Here is a 19027-nt window from a genome sequence, read left to right as displayed (position 1 = left end):
ACAGATGGAGCTGCTGCTGGGCCCTGGGATTCTGCCAGGAGGGCTTCTCTGCAGATCAGTGGCATCCACGTCCAAACCTGTCACTGCCTGGATGGCCTTTCCAACCCAGGAAGCTCTTGGGAGTTCTCCCGGGAAGTCAGCCCAAGCCTGTGTGTCTGCACAGGCTGATTGCCTAGCACACTCACTGTAGAAAATGGACTAGTGTATGTGACTAGAGTGCATGAAGTACTTGAAGGCATATAACAAGTAATGAAGTTATTATTTCATAATTGAGAAAACGTCTTCTCATGATGAGTGCCTGTAGTTTTACATGTACAGTGTTATTCTCCACTCTAAATTCTGAGTTAAGAAAAGCACTCTGGGTTTGGCCTGTGCTAAGAAGAGGTGATTCCAAGTGATAAGTGAAATAAATATAAATTTTTGTTTGTAGACCATGATACATTTAGATAAATATTAATACTAAAAAACATATGTATAATTACTCTGTATAACTTCAAAGAATAATTTACTGTGGCAGATAAACTTTCAGAATGATGATTTACATTCTCTCAAAAGTTAAATCATAAAAGACAATAAGCAATGGAATAGAAGAACCCTTAGCTGGACCAAGACGTTGCAGTTATTGCACATGCATGTATCCTAAAATAGAATCATACTGTATCCATTTGAATATATATTTTTGTCTGTTAACTTATTTAATCGAGTTAGAGTTCATCCAAAGTACTACATATGTTTCAGTGGTTATACAGTTTGGTATCAGTCAAGACTTAATGCTAAAATTATTAAACCAAAAAAAAGTGTGACCTCATGTAAAACTATCAAGGATTTTTTTAAGCACCCTAAGAAAGAGGAACTTCTATGCAGAAGAAGTAGTGTTTGCTCTGTACACTTGCTTCATCACAAACATTGTTATGCTTCATGGATGATCTGCCTTCATTACTGTATATTTGTTCATACAGAATCACAGACTATTCCAAGTTGGAAGGGAGCCACAAGGATCATTGAGTCCAGCTCTCAAGTGAATGGCCCATACAGGGAATTGAACCCATGACCTTGGTGTTATTAGCACCCAGTTTTAACCGACTGAGCTAATCTCAGGATTTCTCAGTTTCCAAAATGAAAGCTATAATGATGGTGTTAACAATTCTCATTTTAAGAAATAATTGGTTTAAACTCAAAGCTTTTATTTTTTATTTCATTATATAGCTTTTTGATGCATAATATATAAATATCTAAGACATTTAGGTATTAAATCCACATGAACTATATTACTAAATTTCTATGCAAATCTAGACATAAGCAAACAAAATAGGAGGCAGAGGTATAATCAGGAAAGTAAAAACAAAGAATCAGTAAAAATACAAAACAAAGCGAAAAAAAGAATCAGTTAAAATAATTTTTATATGCTCTTAAAAATGCAGATTCTTGAAATTTTTATAGAAAAATCTACTCAGGCTACAAAATTACTAGGTTTTTTTATGAGTTCAGGTTACTTAATGATATTTTATTTACAACTTGCCTCCTTGCTTGCTGTGTCTGGTTGGCTAAATACCATTACTAACACAGTGAAATAAGCCCAGGGTTAAGACTGCTTAGCTTTTATCCCAACTCTAAGGATACCCTGTTTGGCCTTTGTCTGGTTTGTCCTTTCTGTCTGTTTTGTTTTATGGATGAATGAAAGATTCATAACCAGAGAACTGGCTATGAGGAGTAATTATCACTTGCTAGATATACTACTTGCATAACCCAGGATTTCCTGTGTGCTGTGTATGTATGTTTCCAAAACAATGGAATACGGGATTTCATAAATAAAACATTAGACAATAACTTCAAATGAAGGAAATAGTTATGAAGGAGTTAAAGATGAAGGTAATATTTCTTAAGGCAAAACAGATTTTAAACTCTAATTACAAGGGTAAAAACTGTGGTAATTCAAATCCTTGCAAAGGTAACCTATTTTTCTTCCTTGATTCTCTCTTTTCTGGCAGCTTCTGATGAAGAATAATCTTTTATCTGACCTGACATTTTCTTCCTTATTTGAACTGTGATTCTTAATCTCAGCATTTTTGTCTTTAAACAAAGAAATAGTTGCCTGCAAGTGGATGAAATTCGTGAAAAAGGCTTTGCTCATTCATTATTTATAAGCTTCTATTGTGATTTATTTTTTTTTAACTGGAAGCTTTCAACTTGTGTTGGTTATTGCTGATATGTGATAAGGATAACTGAAAAGCTTCTCAGTCCTGTCTGACAAGGATATATTATGAAAGTTAAAATTACATTAATTTGCTAAGACTTTCTACATGAACCACAACATGAAATGTTTCTGTATTTATTCTGAAGGAAATTAGCTTTCATCGTGCTTAGTTTCATTTAGCATTGTAAAGGCATTTGAAACAGCATTTCCAGCTTTCAAAATGAGTGAGACAGGTAGGGCAGGTTAGAAGGGACTTTGCAGGCAAATTGCACAGGATTTACTGAAATATGGGAAGTGTTCTCAAAGTTGGCATCAGTTTGCAGTCTCCAGTTTAGGATTTTCACTGCTTATGTTTGGCCCATCTTCCTTCCCATGTCTTGCTCTCTGAACACTCTTGGTCACAGGATTGCTGTCACTCAGTGCAGCACATGATCTCTCCAGGAACCTTCACAGAAGGCTATAGTGGGAATGAGATAGAAGACCTAAGACCCAACAGTGACAAATGATTGCTAGATGAGACTGACAGCGTAAAGTGTTACAGAAAAGCATTCACTCTTTAAAAGGGAACATGAGCAGAGGCTAAAATGGAGAAAGGCAAGCCTCTGGACACTAATGTAATGTTTCTGAGCACTATTCACCCTGTCTCTGGACTGAGCCCATCAATGAGTTGCCAACAGCCTGTGAATGGTGAGCTTTCAGATAGGTTAGATGTGTCTTTGAAAGTGTGAGTAGTTGTGCAGTGACATGATTTCTGGTTCATGTCTAGGAGACTGATTTGAAATTTGAGATTAAAGTCTTTCCAAATTTCAGAGTCATTCTCTTCCTAAGGATTTTATGGACCCTGCTTAGTTTTACCAGTCTGCAATCACTTGGGCATTTTCCAAAACTCTTCTGAGATATGATGGGTAAATTTTCCCTATAGCTGCCAGCAGTCCTGTTGAGCTGTGATGCATGGAAGAGGAACAATGTCCAGGGAACTAAATGATTCTGTTGTAGGACAAGGTTTAATAACATTGGCTCCTGAGATAGGCTGCTAAGAGCTGAATATGCAGCAAGATTTTCTAATATGCTAAACATATAATCACTCCCACTGAATTAGGATGGTTAAGCAAGAGGGGCAGTTGACAAAGAGTAGGATAAGAGATTCTTAAACTGTTGTCACAGGAAGGTTTTAAGGGAGTCGAGAAGTAGGAGGAGGTATATAAAAAAATTTTGAAAAGCTCTTCAAGGAGAAGGAGTCATGGAGGCAGCACCTTATGCAGGGATGTTTTTTCAAAACAAAGACCCATCTCTTATGCATTACAAATGCTTTCTCTCATCCTTAAATATCTCTCAGTAGAAACTATCTTCATGAGGTGTAAATTAAATACAAAAATGTGGTGGAAATGGAAATTATGTAGTGAAAGGAACTGAACCTAAGCACTGTCTTATCTGGAAATTCTCAGTGTAAGTGAATAAGTCATACCTGCAATCATAATACTGCTGTGAATTTTGCTAAGTTTGTTTTACTCAGCTAATATCTGTTGTAGGATGATTCTTTTGCTTTTATTGAATAAGAACATGTAACTACCTGATATGCCATTGAAAATCTATCATATTAACTTTGTGAAATGGGAGCCAATTATTTAATGGTAGTGTGTTAATTTGTCTGGAGTTGCTTAAAGTGGGCTATAAAATTCTGTAATAAAATATGTAGAAGAAAAAATTTGAATATACCTTTAAGATTAGCTCTGTTCTTTGTTGGTAGAAGGCTTTCATCTTGGCCATATAAGTAATCTATTCTGAGATAATTAATTAAAATCAAGGATTAGTTGTTTATAATTCTGTGAGATAGGCATACATTTCACTCACATATTTCTGGGGCAGTTTTCTCTGTGTTGGTTAGTTTTCATACTTTTTTCTTCCTGTTTGAAAGAACAGCTGCAGACTCAAATTCTGAAATTTCACCCCTCCTGTCATTGTATTGACAAACATTATCTCACAAACCCAGTATATTTTCCCCCAATATTTTTCTTCCTCATTTTAACATGAACTGAGGGATTTCAGTACAATCTCTCTATCATGAGTGTGGAAAGATCTAGTTAAAAATAATGGAAGCACTACAAAAAGAAGTCAGCATCATATTGTGAATATTGTACAAAGCACTTTGTTGTTGTGTTTCTTTGGAGGAGTTCCACTTCCTCCTATCCTTTTGTTGTTGAACACTCAGAAGTTTTGACTGAGCTACATTATACCAACAGTATACTAACTTGAATAATTCAGAATTTTCAAAGCAAACTGGATGAAATGACACATAGAAATACAGAGCCTCCACTTACATCCTTATCTATGTTGACCTATGATAAACAGGAGAGAGCCATAATGCTGCCTCCTTGCTTCCTTTATTTAGTATTTGGAGGTGACTTTTTCACTGATCAACACTTGTACTTGGGGATCTGAAAAACCAAAAACTGAGTTGTACTCCTTGCTGAGAGAACAAAACCTTTTGGTGTCTCCCTCTCAGCACCCCTTTAATCATACCAAGAGGATAGTATATCCCTCCTCTCAATAAAAATCTGGTTTATTTCCCTCATAGACTAATTCCCCCAGTTGTTTAAGATATCAAATATCTTTATGGCTTTTCTTGACTTCAGTAAAGCTTGGCATGTTCTCTATGAACTGTCCTTTCCTTTTTGTAAGGGACAAGGCATTGATAATGTGGTTCCCTGGTACTAAATGTTGCAGGTTTTCCCCACAGTCTTGGGTTTCTCGATCAAAAAAGTCTTGATCTTCGGGCTGGCCTGGAAGTTTGTTTCTCCAGCTGCCAAGCTCCATTCCTACAAGGGCTAGCTCCTGGTACCCAGGCTAGGTAGTTGTAGGCTACCTCATCAGGCACATTCTCTGTGTTACTTCATCTGCGAAGGAAGCCATGTAAGAATATAGAAATGTTGAAAAGGAATGACACTGTATGTCACATGAAGTAATCACAGAAAAACTTTCTCAACTGCAGTACTTTAATCAGACCATGGATTTACACTGTCTTTTTTGTATGCTCTCCACCTGTTACATGCTTATCACATCTCACCTAGTCCCAGCTCCAGAAATAGTTGCAGAGCAATTACTCTTTTCTCCTCTACATTTATCAGAGCTATCAGGCTTTAACCTGTTGCTGTAAAGTTGTGGCTAGACCAACATCAAGGTGCACGTCTTCCCTCTTTCCTATCAGTAGATGCTGTGGACCATCTGGCATCTAATATGCACACTGTATATCAATATGCATTCTGATGTTTGTCTCTCTTCTCTCTAGGTTGTGTTTTGATGTTTTAGATCTACAGGTAAAAGCTGTCATGATACAAATACAAATGGAAGTGAATCAGTTCTGTTTTTAGCATTAAATGACATTTAAAAGTTTAGCTTTTAAATGACTACTAGGAATATTTCTTTTACAGTTTACAACTGTCGGGAATTTATTCATGTATCTATTTCACAGAGAATTTCAGTCAGTGACAGAAATTACAAACGTATATTCACTCCTAAGAGTATATGATGCCACATGGATGGGCTCTGTAAACTGCTGCTGGGGACCAGGGGATCCTGCTTTTATTCCAAACTAGTCTTAGGGCCCTCCAAGTAGATCACACTCATGTGAAATGAAAATTAGTCTTCGAAGCTGGAAACTCCAGCTTTTGATGGGGGGACAAATGCCTAGGTCTCCCTGTCAGATTTGCAGCCCAATCTACAGTTCTGTGTAGACAATTTTAACAATAAAAATAATTATTTATGTAAGGAAAACTTTTACCTCCTGTGAGCTCTCAGATTAGTATTAGTCAGCCTGCAGATTTTACTAAAATGGAGCTAGGTGCTCCATTCAGCAGAGCTGAAGAGGCAAAAATCACTTTGAGTGAGAAAGGAGAAAAGGTTACTGTGGATCTGTTGGGTAAAATACAGACTTTTCAAATTCGCAATCTAGTTCAAGGTCATCAGCTCCCAAAATCAGTGTCACAAATAGGGTCATGAGCTCAGAATTTAAATGTAAATTGCATGCCCCAATATAGAGGCCTGAAGGGCCTACTTTTCTGTTGAGCTAACTCATCAAAGAAAACTGTGTCCAGTGTGCCTCGAGTTTATAAGTATGATCAAAATGTAAAAGTTTTAGTGTAAGAGTGATAATTTAGTAAGTTCTTGCACTTCTAAGCCATTCCAAAAACCCAACAGAAATGGCAGAAATTCGTTCATGCCAGATGCTATCAGATGTGTGGGAAAAATGCATGTCAGAGTTCCAGCTACAGTGACCAAGGCAGCAGACAAACAAATTAAATTCCTCTATCTGCATACGCTATTCCGTTAGGTGCAGGAAAGTCATGTATGTGACCATAGTCCCAAAATAGCAGATGAGACTAACTGTAAAATTTTATCTCAAATGCATGTTGGCTTTAATTATATAACATAGTAAGGTTTGCAGTCAGGGTACTAATGAGTTGCTAATTCCCAGTCAGAGTAAGAGATTTGATTCCTGGCCTATCTGCTAACTAGCCAATCTACTTCATACTGGCTGGAGCCTGCTGCTATGAATCTCCTGGGAAATACTTCACTAAGCAAGATGTCCTAGTTGTTTAAATGGGAGGGGAATGTGTGATTTAGCCATACCTGCTCTCCCAGCAAAAATGTCCTGCATAGTATGAGCCAGTAAGAAACTGTGTGATCTTTAAGCTGGAGATGTCTGTGCCCAATAACAGTTTCCTGATTATGTAAATGAGTTCTTAAAAATACTTTGCATTTCTTTCAAGAATCAGAAATATTTCTTTTAATGATGTTAGCTGTCTGGCATTCTGATTTAATAATTCATACCCTATTCTTTCATATTTCTTTTCCTTTTGACATACTGTCAAAAAAGAAGAAAAAATCGGTTAAATAATTGAGAACATGTGAACTGCCATAAGCAATCACTCTTGTTTGTTTCTCTGCAGAGCGAAAGGAAGTAAAGGTGGGAGAATACAATGCTGTAGCTGACACACTGGAAATAAACAACAGTGTCATCAGATTCCAAGGTAGGAGAGAAGACTGGAAAAAGGTATAGGAGTGACATGAATAGATGTATGTAGTTCGTAAGAATGCATGCTCTTAAAGAACTGGTTTAGTATTTTTAATAAAAAAGTATGACACTGAAGAAAGAGAAAGGGAACTAAGCTGTGCTTAAAAAATAGGATTCTGAACAGAAAATCGCAATATTTGGAAATTGTATACTTGGTTTTTATTCCAATGACAGGGCAAATTCAAATTTATATGTGTACACAAATGTTCTTTGATATTTCAGCAAGCAGATGTGTCTTCTATTTCGTCTCCACCAATGAATAATGTTCTTATTTAATCCCTATTTCCCACTCCCCCAGCTCATCTCACCTGAGGGATGTTCTCATGTGCTATGTTTGCAGACACAAGAGGGAGGTGGTTGTTTTTCTTTGGGAGATGTCTTTTAGGTAGTTAGAAAATAGAGTTTTAAAATACAAAGACTAGCTTTAACATGGCCCATGTGAAACAGGGCCAGAGAGGGTATTTAGCCCAGCAGCTCTCCCAAGGTCCACAGCAGGCATATAGCCTTGTTGCTGTATCTTCTTGCCTTTTTTTATCCCATGCAGTTCCAAAGATAACATGGGAACTTCGTCTGCCCTCACAGCAGTTGGAGTGTGGGCATACCCATGGTTTTCAGAGCATATGGTCATAGCAGTCAGATGTGAGCTGAAATGAGTTTTAAGGGTGTCTCCTGTTGAATATAGGCATACATACTATTTTTTCAAAGCTAATATTTAAGATTTATTCCTAAGTTCTGCTATGGTGCAGTTCAGTAAGATAAAGTCAAGTTGACTTTGTCAGTTCTGTGTGGTTTTTCTCTAGGAGTGGTGAGGTGCATGAGTATCAAGCTGCTGTACTCTACTACACCTTCCTCTAGTGTCCCAAAACCCAAGGATGGCATGAGCATGGGTGGAGTTTCACTGAAGTGATCTAATTCATGGCTACTTTTCCGCCTTTCCTTTTGGTATCCTTTGCTTTAAAGGACTTTAAAGAGCACATCTACACAAACTCACATCTGTCTGGAGAATGAGGCTTTGGAAATGAAGAATGCAGAACTTGTCCCAGTTACCAGAGTCTGGGACCCAGCAGATTATTTTTGCTGCAAGGAGGAACTAATGATGTAGTTGAATAGTGAATCAATACCATTAATTTCCAGAGAATGTATGCAGGATGAATCAAGTAACAGGAGACAGGCTTTGTTCATAATTCCTTGCCTTTATAGACAGTATATGATGGGAAAAAAAATCTCTATACAGTTTTTTTCAGAACAAGACAGTTTTTGTTCTGACCACATCTGAAGGTGTTCTTATATTTAATAAGTGCAAACCATCAGTATACTCTCTATGGTTCAAATACAGCATTGTGAGGTTTTATTCTTTAGTGTTAGTTATTTTAAATCAGATGTGTGCTTTATTATCTTTTTGTTTTGTTACTCGTCTAGTTTTGTGAATTGCCATGGACTGTAAATGCATACTCTGTGGAGGGAAAAAGAAAAGAAGAAAATTCTCCACTATCAAAACAGTAAATGATCCCTTCACTGTCACTTTATTGTAATCACCTAAAGGATTTTTTTTTTTTTAAATCTTTGGCATAAAGACAAAAGGATAGCAAGTTTCCATGGTCTGAATTATTTCAACTTAACTGGTATGGGTAAAGTTATTTTGTTGTATAAATCCTTGAATATTCTTTTAGGTGCAAAGTAGAAGAGTGGACGTAAAAATTAGCCATGGCAACTACTAGTCAGTCACTTATAGCTCTGTGATCTGTGGTTCTGCAGAGCTCTGCTTCTGCAGCCATGCTGTGAAGTGGAGCTTCTTGGCCCCATGTGGTCACCCTTGCAACCCCACAGAGGACTGATGAAAAAGGACAGGCTCAGGCAGTGTAGAGCACACAAATACAATTCTGAAGGAAGACAGTGATGCAAAGGGCCTTTTTCCAATTCCCTGCACCAAGGAAAAAGTTAGTAAGCAGGTAAACTGAAGCGTGGGAAGTAGGGGATGCAGAGCTTTATTGCACTTGTTAGACAGTGATTCTCCTCATTAAACCAAGACTTTTAATAGTGGGAGCTGACTGTCAATCAAGCTCATGGCTTTAAACATATCTTTTAAGTTCATATGTTCAAGTCCACGTCTGCAGGGATTTGCAAAGTGGATCTGTTCCTATAACACTTCTGCCAAAAAATATTTTTCCATATTGTTCTATTATTCTGAAGGCACCAACAGTCCTGCCTTCCCTTCTCCCAGGGCTTCCCCCACCTTGCCCTCAGCCCAGGACCCCATTTCATCCCACAGGGCTATTTCCTGTCCTAGTGATGTTACACCAAGAATGGTCTCAACAGGCCGTTTGAATTTGCTCTGGTCATGACAGTATGCACAGAAGAGATGCCTTCTGTTTTCTACTCATTGTTCTGTCACTTGTTTCAGAAAAGCAATAACCTCATGTTAAGATTTACAGTCATAGTATTCATTTTAGTGTTTATCTGAACTTTAAAATGAGACTAGTTATCATGTATGAGTTTCTGCATCAGGGTTTTGTTGTGGTTTTTCTTCCAAAGAGTATATTTACCTGTTCCAGAAATACAAATCTTCATGTCAATCTATGTGACTAACATATGTCTGTCAAAGTCAATGACTTCATCAACTACTGGTGTAGTTCACGGTTGCTAAATGTACTGAATCATGTATAAGGCAAAGTTTCTTACAGAAATTCTGCATCTGGTTGAGGTTTTGCTTTTTTTTCTTCATGTAATTCTAGGACTTGAGCCTCCAAAGGACAAAACAATTATACAAGAGGAGCTGCGCAAAATCTCCCTACCTCTCTACAGCATCCTTTCTGCCCTCACCATCCTAGGAATGATAATGGCCAGTGCTTTCTTGTTCTTTAACATCAAAAACAGAAATCAAAAGTAAGACACTTGTGTTACTTCTGTCACTAATTCTTTCATATTTAAATGCCATGTTTGTAGAACCCGTCACGTATATATATCTATCTACATATAAATATGTAAGGAAAATGTTAAAACTGTGGAAAGATGATATTTTAGAACTGTTTAATTGAAATCGCTGTGTAATATATGAAACAGACTGTATTTTTCTTTTATACTCTCTGAACAGTGTAATTTTTTTAATCTATGTTTGACTGTCTTCTAATAATATTAACCCTTGCTAATTAATTCATCAGTTAAACAGGAGGTCTTTTTAGTAAACATTCAAATACTAAAACAATTCTAGACAATGCTAGACTTTATAAAACAGCAAATACTGTGCATGCCTATAGATTTCACAAAGTTCTACAAGAAGGTTTATCTGTTTGCCTGGTTACAAAAAGCTCTTCATTATTGCTCTAATAGCCTAGCAGTAATCTTTTCCTCTTAATGCACTATCACCTTTTGTCCATAGACTAATAAAGATGTCCAGTCCCTACATGAACAACCTTATTATCCTTGGAGGGATGCTTTCTTATGCATCTATTTTTCTTTTTGGTCTTGATGGATCCTTTGTCTCCGAAAAGACATTTGAGACACTTTGCACAGTAAGTAACTCCATATATTCTAGTTGAAGATAGTCTTACAGAAAGCCCTGTGAGAAATGCAAACAGAAAATTTAGGTAGTTGGATGTCTTAGTCCATTTAATCACTGAATCTCTTTGTTCTTTACTGGGGTATTTTCTGAGACCAAATTCTTAGACCTGCACAAAGCTTTATTATTATTGTTGACGTTGTTGTTGTTAGTACTAGTATTAGTATTGAAAGCTTCATGTGCATAGGTATTTGACCTCAGACTGAAAGGGTAGATGTACTTTCTTGTTTTGAAATCATATATATGAAGATGATTTACTAAAGGTTGTACTCATAGTATGACAACTCTAGTACCTGTAAAACTACTATGTTGTCTTTATATATTCTATATTATTTTAAACTTCATGACTGCTGTTTGCCTAGATCTTTTTAGTCAATCTTTTTGGCTGAATCTCCAAAGACTTGTACTACTACTTCCAGGCTACACTATAAACTCACACACGCTTAGATCCATATAGAATACAGTCTAGTTAAATCAAAACGAGCAACTCTGAAACCAAATTAAATATGTCCACCTAGAAATCTAAAATGTCTTAATTGCTCACTGTAATGTGCAGCCTAACTTACAGAGGACATTTCAAAGAAGGGAAAAGAGAAAGAACTTCACTGCAAGGATATTCCCTCCAGAAACAAACATTTTCTTCTCAAAAAATTTGAAGACTGTGCTTAGACCTGTTGCCTAAGAATATCAGACTTACTTAGGAGTTATCTTCACTACAGTTTTGATCCTTCTTCAAGTCTGTAGAAAGTTGCAGTTCACTGCACTTTTTTTTTAGGTGTCTGAATTTCTGATGTCATGACTGGAGACAGGATAATTCAAAGCATGAAAGTTGGATGCATAAAGCTAGTTGATGCGAAGACATCCAAATATGTCAGCTGAAACCCTCCATACTGTCTAGAACCATTAAAAAAGTGAAATACCATGTGACTTGTTCAGTTATACCATTTCAAAACACTGGAGATTCTTTAGCATATGCCAAGATGGACTAGAAGATACAGTATAGGTGAACGTACAGGATTGTCTGTGGAAAGTCCTACCCTCCTTAGCTGGGCATGGACACAGCTGTATTTTAGACACTCAAACATTAGCAGCAAAAGAAAAGAGAAAGAAAGAATATCCAGTCTTTCTACAGTAAAGCACTAAATCTCTATCTGCTGAAGAGGGATAGATCTGGGTTGGCACTTGATTAATATAGCCACTTGATTAAATGACCAATAAAAGAAAAGGGTGAGGAAGAATGCTGTGTCCTAAAGCCAACTTTGATTAAGAAGTAACACCACCTGCCTTAAACAGAGTTTTGGGATTTTTTATTTTTTTTTTACATAGTTAAATGCTGTATCTATGAGATTTCTTCCCAGTCTTGGCTTTCCACATTTTCAGTCCGTACAGAAGCATTTCTGATTGTATTTTCCTGTGCACAGCTGCTGATGTACCTTATGAATCCTAGCTCTGTCAGCAATTAGTTTTTCATCCATAGATGCAACAAACCCTTCTGTAGCTGCCAATCAGGAATTTTTTTTTCTGACTTCCTGATCATTAAAACAATTCTTATAAAATTTCCTTCTCCAGTTATAATTTTTTAATGGAATAGCTTATACTTCTCTTAGAAGCTTAGATAATAATGATAGATATAGCATAGATAATGATAACCATCTTTACATGGCTATCATTGACTATGGCAATGCATTTTTCTCATATCTAGAAAACTCTGAATTAATGCTGGGAAATTCATAAATATGAAAGACAAACATGCTTTTCTGTTCAATAACTCTTTTCTCTCTCCTCCTCTCCTCAAAACTTCCACAAAGTGATGGGTACAGTACATACATTTGGCTCCATGTCGTAAACATCCAGATTTCCATATGGGCAGTATGCTTAGTGGTTTCATAAGGACTGCTTACAGATACCAGTGCTTATAGGATCAGGCCATTACAAATCTCTCTTCATCATCCATCTCCCTGGAAATGCATGATTTTGATTACCCATTCTAGCCATAATGAGAGATTAGTTTAAAATTCCCGTTTTATGTAAGACTGTGGCTTAGTCTTTGAAAGAACTAGCTACAATGGAAAATGACCATAAAAAGCCATTGAGTCAAATCATGGGTGTAGTAAATACATCTCAGGCACAGAGAAGAGCTATGTCAATGAAGGGAGATATTTTTTTGGTAGGGAAGTAAAAATTTTCATTCGGCTTTTATAAGCACATGCAAAACTATAAAGCTGTCATTAGTGTTATCCCCTCTCTAAGCCAAGTAATCACCCTCTTTGTCTTCTGTATTTCAAAAGTGGTTAGATTTCACCAGGGTAGCAGTATATACACAAGAGCAAGTGTACCTAATTAGATATGTTATATACAGTCTCTGTTCAAGTTTCTGAAAATTTTTGACAACAACTATAGGAAGTCCTTAAAGCTACTGTGTTCACTAAGGTGTCCATGCCCATGGAGGGGGAATTGGAACTAAGTGATCTTTAAGATATCTTACAACCCAGGCCATTCTATGATTCTATGCTCACAAATGCAAGAAAAAATGTTTTCCAAATTGTAGATATTACTTTCAACTCTATTGGGTGTGTTTCCTTTGTAGTACAGTGTTCATACCACTGTTTGGAGGGTGAAATGCTTTGTAATGTCTGTTTTATACTTTTCTAAAATCTAAATCTACATATGCCATATGCTTACTGCTGTAATATTCCAAGGACACTGAAATATAATCCAAAATTAAACCATTAACACCTGGAAGTTTCAAAGGATTTATTTGATAAGCTTTTCCACTCTGTAAGGCACTGTGGGAGGATATGGTGTATAAGTCATTATGCTGAAACAGAAACAAGTGTAAATGTATTTGAGAGTCAGCAAGCACTTCAAACATTTGGTCAAATAATTTGCTGAATAGAGGTATTATATTTGTATTTGAAATTATATAATGTTAACTCTGTGATAGAGTGGGTAATTTGTTCCCAAACACACTTGTTTTTATCTTGGTATGCCCATTTTCTATGGAAAAGTAATCAAATACATGCATAATAATTGTTTGTACTTGCAGTAAGAATTCATAATAGCAAACGTAGCATTATTTAGTTTCACATCAGAATTAGAGATTAGGTATCATATTTTAAAACTCCAGTTATATGGAATTAAAATGATCCAGAACAGTGAGTTCTGAGAAAGTGGTCAGTGTATTATTGAATCATTAGATCAAGTCTTACTTAATGGCAACTTTATTGGTTGTACAGAACAAGGAAAAGCAATACAATATTTCATTAAATGCATGTATGCTAAAGTACAAAGTGCTTCAGATATGAGAGAGAGAGAGAATGAGAATGTTCTGTCTTTGTTTTTAATCTCAGAATTACCATGATATCATAGCAAAAAAAAGGTTAGAAGTAAGGGTGTGAAACGAGATGTGATGCCAACTGGAAAAATGCAAGCAAGTGGAAATATAATTGAAAGCATTCATTATATGGAAGAGAGAGACTCAAAATTAGCAATGCCAGTGACATATCCTATGAATAGAGTTTAAGCTGACATACTAAATGTAGATACTTAAAATAGAGAGAATATTAGATATGATCATAACATTTAGACTTCTGCAATACATTCCACTGAGAATTTCATGGTTTACATTTAAGATAAGTAATGTCTTTGCAAGCTGGAACTGCTACGGGATGAAAGACTACTATGGTCCCGAGGAGGACCATAGTCTTCTCTGTTATGCATTTTCCTCAAATAGGTACTTCTAATTGTTAGGTTGGGGCTGAAGATTGAGTACTCCACATTGGAGTAAAATACCCATAATCTCCTCAAAGAAAGGTCTACTGTGTTAGGTAGACTGAACATCTCTGCTTCTCCTCAGTCTTGGTAGTTCTGATGTGTAGCATCACTATCTCCTAGAGAGTGTGCTGTACTGGGTGATGGCAGTGATAGAAAAGGGGCAAATGATATGTTTAGAATAATTCAGTATAGGATTCATACTCTTCTAGGAGTACTTTGTACATAAAGAAGAAACCAAACAGTGGGGTGAGATGGGATAGAGAGACAGAAAGAGAGAGAGTATAAAGATACCACTTTGTCAGACCACTGAAAGATCCAGCTGCCTACTGCAGTGTGTCTGTGCTAGTATCCAGAATTTGTGTTTTTCTCAGTCAAACATTTTGAGAACATGTGCATTCTTGGCAACAGTAGATGTTATAGACCTTATCTTCTCAAAGGTGTACTTTAAGATGTGACCTTTAAACATATCTAGATATTCAGAAGCCCTTTCTAGTTTTCAACTAGTATTATTCTTAGTTATGGATCACTAACACTTTTGACTCTGTGCCGTGTAACAACGTGAAAGGCAGGTTTTGTTCTTTTTTACTGATTTTTCATAGTCTTATGTCTGCCATGCTGAGAGAACAGCTAGGCAAGGTGGAACTCCATGGTCCACATTGCATCTTTTCTTGGGAAACCCTGAACCTGTGCAAGGTGAGGATTGCACGGTGGTTTAACAGTGGAGAGACATCCTGGAAAAGACATCAGACACTGAGAGACTGCAGTGAGGAGCAGGCAGGAAAAGACAGTTGTGAGATGTTATGAAACAGATTCCTAGGAATGGGAGCAGGCTGCAGGGTGAGGGGCATGGTGGGCAACTTGCTAAAACTATGAAAGATGGCTGAGAGCAGTTCTGGAAGAAGGGACTTGCCTCTAATGGGTAAACAGGGAGAGGGAGAAGATGTACGAACCTTCTGCCTAAATATTTATTTCTGCTTTGTCTTCACTTGTCACTTTGAGTTTTCTCTGTTTAATCATTTTTGAGGCAACTGACTGAAAGTAAAACATCTGGGCAGTGCCACCTTGAAGCCGTGGTTTTCTCATTATACTATGGGCAAGAGCCCCTGGGACTAGATACCGTGCTACAAAATAGCATCTGGCTTTGATATTTGGACAGTAGTTGAAGATGTGCTCCTTATTCATGTTCTTTATGCTCTTTAGGCATTTTTCAAAACTCAGGTTTTGGGGTGGGGTTTTTTTCCCATCTTTAGACCTCATATTTGCCTAATTCTTTTCCACAAATTGTTTAGTTTTGGACAGGAATTAAAGAAAACCCAAACAGACAGATACTCAAATTTTACTGAACTGCAAGAGGATTTAGACCTCTAATCTATTTCTTTGTCTCCAGAAACCATAGCCTTTGTTTATTTTTTTTCATCTGGCCTTTTTAATTTTGTCTGTATTCTTCAGTTTATTTCCTACTTAATTGTTTAGCTGTTAATTTTAATCCCTTTTTTGTATAATCACTTCCATAATTGTCCTCACTGTCCTTCAGCCTGAGACTGATCTCACTCCTATTTAATTCAAAGGCAATTCTCATTGCCTTTGAAAAACTCATGTTACTGAGTTTAACATAAGCCTGCTCTGCTTCTGTTTTAGTAAATGACATTTTCTTGGGGGTAAAAAAAAAAGGATTCAAACAAAAGTTATGAGGCTGAATAGATCCTAGAAACAAAATTATGTTGTGTGATGAAGTAAATACACCACAACCTTGTCAGAGATTTATTAAGGTAATATTTTTAGAGTGTTTTGCCTCTCCTACAGTAGGACAGCAGACAGATTTCAGAAGCTCCTTATAGAAAAAGGAGAAAGTGTAACATCTTTTACTCTGCCCACAGATTAACTCTGAAAAATGATCTAAAGTGTATTAAGAAATCACCACAGGAGATCTCACAGCATGTGATGAGCCACTGTACTTAATTTATGTGAAAACAGCAGGATTCAATTCTATAACATTATTGCCACTTACATTTTGCAGGAATCTGTGCTGGTGCCACATAAATTCTAAAAATGTGTTAAGAGTCATAAAAACTTGTCAAAAATGTTTGATATAAATGAGAAAAGTATAATTCAAAGGGATGAACTCGTTCTTTGTGGTCTGCTTGTGTAGACCTGTGCAAGGAATTTTGCCATGGTTAATAGAAGCAGGATCACGACCCAGTGAAAACTTGTTGAGATGACACATTTTTGTTCATAATAATTGTCCTTTACATCTCTGGTTTGCCAAGAAAAATAGAAGGTACTTAATTTTCAACTCATGAGTAGTCCATAAGAGTCAACAGAATTGTCCTCTTAAACATAATTGTGCTCTGCAGGGCTAAACCAACAGCATGATTTATTCTCACATTTGTCCCTTTTAAGTGCCTAAGTCTAGTACGAGATGCCTCTAAGATGCTCAGCAGTAATATTCAGCTGCAGCCTACCCCTGTGGGCACTGGAGCTTCCACCCAGTGCGTGTGTAGAACTGGCTAATTATTGATATTCCCTAAATTAATCAGTCTGAGTCTCATATATTAAGCTGGAGAGTGTCTGGAGTGTCAAGTCCTACAAAAGAAAGATGTGCAAGTTTTTATTAAAAAGCAAAGCAAACCAAACCAAACCAAAAACCAAAACAAACAAAACCCCCCCAAAAAAACCACAACCAACCAACCAAAACCAAACCCCCAAAACCAACAAACCAACCAAAAAGCCAAAAAAAACCCTAATAAAAAAAAAAAAACCACACACACAATAAAATTAACATTTTGAGATGGTAAAAAATATATTTCAAGAATTTTAAATCTAAGTGATTCCACTACAGAAACATAATTTAAATATTTTACCAGCTGAAGAAAGAGTTCTTAAAGAATCAAGTTGTTTCACTATTCCATTAAAAAAAATTACCCAGAAAGGTCTGTTTCTCTATGGAGACACTTTCAGTGTTTGGTGATTGTCAACAGTGTTGTTCATCAGATAAATGATTTCTAGGTTTTTTTAGTTATCACAAGCAATGCACCTGTAAGAGCTTCTACTTACAAAAAGCACAAATTCCTACATGATACTTTCAAAAACAAACCCTAAACCAAAATAGTGTAGTAAGTATAAAGGAAAGAGAACTAGGAGACTGCATTTTACTATCTGTATAAATATACTTGATTGTTGTATACCAAAGAATATAATTTCCTTTGACACTTCTACATTGTGTTTGAATTATAGAGAAAAAATTATTAGTAGGAAATATTCAATTAGTCAGTATATCCAAAAATTAATTGAAGGCATGAAGAATTTTGTTATGACCTAACCACTTAATTAAGAAAAAAAAAGAATGTTTTTAAGTTTTGTGTCTAGTTTGGAATACGTATTTGAATGCAAGTTCTTGTCTACTAAGAGACCTCTTTCCTGCTCATTTGGTAGGTACTGGGTGAAGGGTGATCTTCTTCAGCTTTTTCTGTCGAAATACGTCATTATAAACTTCCAACATGAGAGAATTACTGGATCAATTCTATAACATAATGGTCATCCTCTATGATTATTGGTGTTATTTTTATCATGTTCTTTCAAATGAGTGGGATTTGGAGATATAATACATTTAATAATATAAATGAGCAGATATATGAATTTCAGCGGCTTCTACTGTTTTCTAAATTTTTCATTTTGCCAGCTGCATTAATGAATTATAACAGACAAATTCGAGGTAATTTTCTTCAAAGTTAAAAATTTATTTTCATATGAAACTTACCATCTCCTTCTTAGCAACAGTGATCTCATTTTGACAAAATCTCCTGGTATGTTTCAGCTAGAATGTTTCCAATACAGACAGTGGTTATGTTATTCTAATATGCACAATCCAGATCAGGAATATATAAAACTTTTTGAATTAAATATTCTAGAAATAACATTTTTCTGAATATTGGGTTAGAAACATATTATGAGCATAATTGAATTTATTACTATTCCCAAGAGACAATTACTGTCTCAGTGAGAACAAATCAGACTCTTATTAGAGACACGAAAATACCATGTATTTGTTTACCAAATATATCACTAAACTGTACAGAAAAGAGCTGAATACTTATTAATAGCAGCAAAAAGATTGAATGCTAAGTATGGTTATTGGTGTCAAGTCAAAAAAAACGTAACTGGCTAAGATGAACATGTTGATATGAAATGAATTTGTTGAATCACTCAGAGTTGATCTAACAGTGGTTTTACTGAAGCATAATGTATGATAATGGATAATGAGCAGACTTGAGAAGTATTTCAGTTAAAAATAATACTTTGCTGACCTAAATATCTATTACTTTTTTTATTTTTTTTTTTTGTTAGGGGTTTCTTTTTCAATATCACATTCAAGAATGTCACAAAGTGGGGTTTGAATCTAATCGCAGTTGGTTTATCAGTTTTATTAACAACG

The 19027-nt window shown here is 36.1% G+C and overlaps 1 protein-coding gene across 2 annotated transcripts in view; it reads left to right on the top strand.

Annotated features, from left to right (window-relative positions):
- The window catches only part of GABBR2 (gamma-aminobutyric acid type B receptor subunit 2), a 474253-nt gene that overhangs the window by 297861 nt on the left and 157365 nt on the right, over positions 1 to 19027 (top strand). For both annotated transcript variants that reach the window (XM_051812706.1, XM_051812705.1), the window contains exons 9-11: positions 7141 to 7221; positions 9998 to 10148; positions 10642 to 10774. In XM_051812706.1, coding sequence (XP_051668666.1) covers positions 7141 to 7221; positions 9998 to 10148; positions 10642 to 10774 — 365 coding nt within the window. The remainder of the gene's footprint in view (positions 1 to 7140; positions 7222 to 9997; positions 10149 to 10641; positions 10775 to 19027) is intronic.

Source organism: Manacus candei, unplaced genomic scaffold, assembly GCF_025592945.1.
Source record: "Manacus candei isolate 608988 ecotype Guabito, Panama unplaced genomic scaffold, ASM2559294v1 h1tg000088l, whole genome shotgun sequence".
Classification (NCBI taxonomy): Eukaryota; Metazoa; Chordata; class Aves; order Passeriformes; family Pipridae; genus Manacus; species Manacus candei.
Note: the sequence above shows the minus strand (reverse complement) of the source record. Positions and strands in the feature narration are given on the sequence as shown.